Source organism: Oculina patagonica, chromosome 14 (genome assembly GCF_052425735.1).
Source record: "Oculina patagonica isolate OP01 chromosome 14, crgOcupat, whole genome shotgun sequence".
Classification (NCBI taxonomy): domain Eukaryota; kingdom Metazoa; phylum Cnidaria; class Anthozoa; order Scleractinia; family Oculinidae; genus Oculina; species Oculina patagonica.
In genome coordinates this window covers 17115229-17121420 of record NC_135771.1, presented here as the reverse complement: position 1 = coordinate 17121420, position 6192 = coordinate 17115229, and the positions used below count along the sequence as shown (strand labels likewise).

Genomic DNA, 6192 nt, shown 5'->3' with positions numbered 1-6192 from the left:
ATCTTCAAAGAAAAACGCTTTCAACTTTTTTAATTCCTTCAGCTTTCGAGAATATACTTGACAATAATACACGGTACAAAAGCTTTTTTAGCATAATTTTCCGTTTCGTGACAGCGCTGTTGTTGTTTAGCAATAACTCGTGGCTTTTTGTTTCGATTTCAAAAGTGGCAGCTTGCACGCCTTTGCGGAGCGGATCGCGGGGATTAATGTGTTTTTATATCGCGACCCGGTCTTTCTTGCGCCTTTTATTGATAAATCTTTCGATCGGTGCGAAACGAAACTATCTATCCGTGTGTCATTTTTAACCTTGAATTTGGTGCGAAACCTTTTTAAAATATTACTGTCAATCCATCGTTCATTTCAAATTCACTGCTGTCAATTTTTTTAATGCAAGATGGATGGATTCGAAAGCCCCTGGTCTTATGTTAGTATACAATTACATAAAATAATACTATTTACTTAATTTTGGGTGAAATGTGGTTGCGAAACTTCGAGAGAGTGTTTTTGAAATAAAAGGCTATTGTAAAAAGAATCGCTTCTCTCAGTTTTAACTTTGATAATAAACGATTCAAAAAACCATCTTGTTTTTAATACATTGTCGGATAATCTCTTAAAAACTAAAAACAATGGCTCAAGGGCATTTTCGTTTTAATTTGAGGTGAGTTTATGAGAGGTTGCTTCAAAGAAAAAGGAGTTTTGTATTCTAGAGAGATTAAAGTAGAATTTAAATGAATTTGAGTTGTTCGAGTCAACAAGACAGCTATTCCAAAACAATTCAATTTTATTGCATGAATAATGTTGGGGGCACTGCTGCTTAATGACATTAGAACACAGTTTTGTCAATTCACCTTTCTTACATCGCTGTCAAATTTACAATTTCCCACAGTACCTGGATTGCAAAGAATATCTTAAATGTACAACACTTTCATGCCTCGAGTTCCCGCTACGACCCTCGAAGGGAAAGCTAGACTTATTTTGTTCGATAGGGCATTTGATAATTTGATTATTTGCGGATTATAACTTCAATCTGCTATTTTATAGCTCAACTCACGCTGTACAAAACTTTGAGAGACGCTAAGCTTTAAAATCAAACAGAAACAGAATCTTGTACTAGGAAATATTTCCCAGAAAAAAATCGTTTAATTCTTCCGCCTGGAAAATAATAGCATTTGTATCGATAAAATTTTTCCGCAATATTAACTAATTCGTTGGCCCAAAGTTAAAGTATTATTTTTTTCGTTTCCCTGTACACATATTAATTTTATATGAGTTTAAATTTCGACATGCCGAATATACTAGGCAAATTTTGTATACAATAATGTGTCGTATTTCAAATTCTTGTTAAATTTGGTCATACTTTAAACGAGGGAATATTTACCCTCAAAATTGCTGACAAAATCAGCGAACTTATGTGAATATGTTCTTGAACAATTCGCCCTTTAAGGTGTTATCCCATTTTAGTAACAATTTATCAAATATTCTGAAATGTTACAAAACGTCTAGAAAATCTACAGTTCTAGAATAGACAGACCTATAGCGAAAACCTTACTGGTAGACCTAGCCTTAGAAAAACCTAAGCAACTTACAATATTTAAATACGGACGATTTAATATCTCGTTGTATAATTTATATATCAAGATTAGTTTACCATATTTTAGAGGCTCGATTTTTTGAGCATTAGCCTTTTCTGTTCGGTGGTTTGGCGGTTACAAATTTCACCGTCTCTCTCGATTGACCAGTCCAGTTCCTTAATCGTTTCTGCATGGTGAGTGAATTGAGGCTTGGTGTAATCTTGTGTAAACTCTTGCAGATAGAAGAAGTTCTTTAGTACTTTATACCGTTTGACTGGGTTGCTGTTGCTGCTGTTTTGAAGCGCTCTTATTCTTCGGACAGTATTTGATGGTATGTGACTGATCGCCAGAGGCCTTGCACAACGGGCATGTGTACGCTCGGAGGATTGGACATGTTGTGTTACCCTCAGCATCTTTCAGAACGTGGCTGCTATACACCTTTTTGCTTTCGCCGTTATTCCTGCAAAAAACGCATACGTTCGCATTTCTATTCTTCTTGCTCTCGCGATTCTTACGGTTCCGATTTGCTACGTCGCTGTTGTTTTCAACGTTACGCTTCGAGACGTTTCGCGTTGGCGCGCCAGGCGCGAGCGACGTTCCCGGTGCTTTGGATGTCTCGATGCACAGTTCGATATCTGGATTTCCACCCGAGCTAGAGCTCGTTAGAGAATGATCTGATCCCACGCTGTCTACACGAGATCTCTTGGTGTACGTGAAATCGTACAAACTGTCAAACGCGCCGGGGCCCGTGCCTTCTAACTCAGCATTCTGAACAAGCCGTATCAGTCCAAAATAGTCCCTGAACAGGCGAAATTCGCTTTTTTCATCGAAGGTTGCCTTGAGGCTTGCCACTTCCCGAGCGCTAATCTTGCCATGGCTGGAAAAAATATCTCCACTATAAAACACGTTAAGCATCTCGTCTCCCATTGTTAACTCTTCGTCTCGTGGGTCAATATTCTGAAACGTCGCGTGCAGTTTTTAGAGGCTGTATTAACGAATTTAATCCGAGCTTTCCTCTGTCACTGCGGCACGGAGAGCGAAAAATTCTCAGTTGTTCTGATCGAGGTGATTAACTTTGTGAATGAAGTGTACGGGTTTTTGACGCCAACAATAGACCGCCGGCACCTGAACGGTAGATGTTCCAACTTAATGCGAGCACGGAGCTTCAATTATAGTCGCGAATCAAACCGGAGCAGCTGGCCGCGCGCTTTTGAAATGCAGTCTTGACACTTTATCATCTTGAGTGTGAATAAGTTTGAAAGGCACATTGAAAGATTGCTTTAAGAACGAGCATGAAACATGTGGTCCAATTGTTTCTATTGAAAACGGTCATTAATGTTAACCAATCAGCTAATGGTTCGCAACGCGGTTTCAAAGTGGCTCGGCATGTATTTCATAAGTCATCGTTTTAAAACGAGAACGGGTTCATTTTACGTCGATTTGATTGGTTGTTGAATAAGCGCTGTCAAACATCAGCCCGATTTCATCTGTAATTGTTTTTAAGGATGATCTAAAAAGTGTCATTATGAATTCATTTTGCGAGACAAAACAACGGTCGCACGTGGAGGCTAGCAGGAAACAGGCATGTTAAAAATAGTCTTAAAAATGATCACAGCTCGGTTCATTAGTGTAAAAGTTTACCCAAAGAGACGTAAAAAACCATCATTTCTAACTGAAAAATTTGCTACTACCTTATAAAGCAATATGAAGGTTTTAATTTCATTGTTAATTTGTCGTTTACTGAGCATTTTGTAAAGGTTGTGGTTTATACACATTTAGGTTACACATCCACACCAAAAAGGCTCACAAGCGCTAATGAAAGTCGCGGTTTTTTTGTAAACATTGCCCATGCTGTCCATTTAGGTTTGCGTTTCAAATTGCAGATATTAGCTTTGTTTTTACTTCACTTTCGAAAGCCGGCTGCGAAGAGAAGGAAAAAAAATTAAAATAAACCTTGCTCCAATGCATCGCTCTTTCATTAAGGAAATTAAACGAGTATTTTTTTGAGCGGATTTTGCTGTGTCGATACTGCGATCTTTCTAGGCGATCGCTCAAAACAACATGAAAAGATAGAGAGCTTAAGCGTTTAGCGTGGATGAGAAATAAACATTGAAAACGACAGGTGTTGCATATGCTAATTAAGCGCTTACAAAGAGCTGCTTTCGAATAAATTTCACTGTCTTTGAACTCAATACCGCATTGTTTAAACTCTGTCTAATCGCTTTGTTTCTCCGTTGAAGTGACCACAAATGCGAAATAAATAAAAGGAAAATCGTCATTAGAGAATGCTTCCAAAAAACACCGTTCAAGCTTTCGCTTTTTCATTTAGAGCGAAGAGAAAAGATGAAATATTTAAATGAGCTGTTACCAGCAATGTGCAAGGTTTAAGCGCTATTTTCGAATTGCTTTCTTTTCTGTTTTCAATAAAGTTTCTGATTTATTATCAATAAAAGCCCTGTCTCATTGAGCCTGTATATATCTTAATGACGGCCCCCTCTCGATATTCCATTATGTTTTTGTTCGGAAATTCATTGTAAGTACAGAACATGAAACCGTCTCAGCTCTCAGCTTTTTCGTTTTAATGCGAAATCTCTTTTTAATATTTTATTAAGTGTTATGAAAGCTTTCTTTAAGAAAGTCGCGTCGTCAAATTTAATTACCCCTAGAGGAAAGGAGAAATTATAAAAACTTCCAATTGAATTTACCCGCTCAAAGAACTGAAGACAATTTACTGCCGTAAGGCACAAGTGACAAAATTGTTTGCTCAAAGATAACAATTACCTTAAATTTGCATTCGGGCCGTCGCCGAAGACAGCTGATATTTAATAACATCATTTTCTTTCAAGCAACTCTCTCGGATATTGAATATACTAAAACTTGAAACAACCCTTTTGTCAGCTTAAACGAATGAAGCAACATTTGGGCGGAAAAATTCACAAGTGAGTGATTTTAACGGTCTTTTTTCGCATCGTTATCTCGGAAAATTCGTTAAATGCCCGTGTATTCAATATATGAACGATTATGGTTAAATGATAAACGCGGTATAGAATCTTCAATATATATAAGAGCATCTAATATAACGCCTCGATTATCTTTGGCAAAATGCCGCCTACTTGGTTCAAAACTAATCTACCCGTAGCTAAGGAAATACACAAATGATCAACGGGTACTGACTGCTGAGAACCGGAAACGAAAATCTTTGCTCTCTCACGATCATGCGAGTCAGTCTCAAGTGCTTTAAGAAAGGGACGCGAGCGAAATATTTTTCCGTAGCGCGTGACGGATCAGTCAATAGGGTCTTTATCATATGGCCGTTTTCTTGAGCTTTATTTAGCTGGAAATAAGATTGAACAAGAAAAGGTTTTGGCAAGTATACAAAACATACTGAATTCGCGCGCGCGCGAAATGAATGGTTCACGTGTGTCGCGAACGTTCGGCTTTATCTAAGACATTTCCGGTTAGCACGCGGGCATGTTTTAATGCTCACGGGACCTGTGAAAGGTGTATGATAAACTTTGTTTTTCATTTCTTTGATTAGATTTCAGTAACCTATCTTTTTTTGATTAATCCTATAGGCGTTTTAAAGCGGTTTAAGGAAAAACCAAATGATCATTTCACTATAAGATAACAAACTTCATTTCATTCAAGGCGGACCAACTCAATCCCTGAAAACTTCGCCAGTCTTTATTGAAAATCTCTGCAAAATTTCTTTTGAAATATTCTTAGTCCGGTATACACTCTTAAAGATACTGCCGTACCATAATATTTAACTTATCACAACCTAGGAAAGGGACTTAGTTGTGCTTGGAAGAGTGAATTTAAGATTTGCATCTTGTGGTACATACAAATTATAATTTATGGAAAGTGACATTGGAGCATTGCATAAACAAAGTACTTTTTGCTCGCTAACGTGCGCATTTTTAAAATACTGTAGGTAGATATACATATCCGTTCTTAGACACTTAAGTGTGTAGCATAGCTGTAGATTTCCACGAGTCTTGCAGTATTTAGCGAGCCTTGGGCCTAAAACAAATACAATAAAAATAAAGAGTAAAAATGTGCAGCGATATACTACAACACTGAAATAATTAACCAAAAAAACTGATTTGTTATCAAATGTTTTTCTTTCCCTAAAAACAGACTTTGAACTGCATTTTTCCCTCTCGCGGCATCATAATCATAATTCATTGTTGAAAAAATTTAAACTTGGCATATTGACTCAGACCGCATAATAGATCTTTCTTCGAGGGACCTGCTCTGCGGACATAATGGTCTAAAGAGCACGTGTTAATTAATGTTGTTATTGTTTTGCGGTATTATGTCAACTTTGAAAGACTCTGTGGGAGATATGTTAAAGCCATGCAAAAATTGCACTTTTTGTAAGAAGACTTTTAAGGTCAATAATTTATTTAAAAGTGTATACTTCATGCTGAAAAGACTGTTTAGCTAATGAGTACTTCTGTTGTATTTCAGGCGCCGAAACAAATTTGGGCAATAAATTAGCTTTACGCGCCGTTGCTTGTTCATATGTGCGTGAAAACTCCTTTGTTAATGATTTTGAACACTTAATACCACTCACTTTGCGGTTTTCTTTCGTCAAGTTTTGTTATGAGCTCAGCTT

The 6192-nt window shown here is 37.3% G+C and overlaps 1 protein-coding gene across 1 annotated transcript; it reads right to left on the bottom strand.

Moving 5' to 3' along the window:
* Positions 1–763: 763 nt before the first annotated feature.
* Positions 764–2866, bottom strand: LOC144638663 (uncharacterized). The gene has a single exon (XM_078497883.1). The coding sequence runs from the start codon at positions 2496–2498 to the stop codon at positions 1833–1835; it is 666 nt and encodes a 221-aa protein (XP_078354009.1). The 5' UTR covers positions 2499–2866; the 3' UTR covers positions 764–1832.
* Positions 2867–6192: the final 3326 nt, after the last annotated feature.

Coding starts and splice junctions, on each gene's coding strand:
- LOC144638663 (XM_078497883.1), bottom strand. CDS start 2,498: ATGGGAGACGAGATGCTTAACGTGTTTTATAGTGGAGATATTTTTTCC.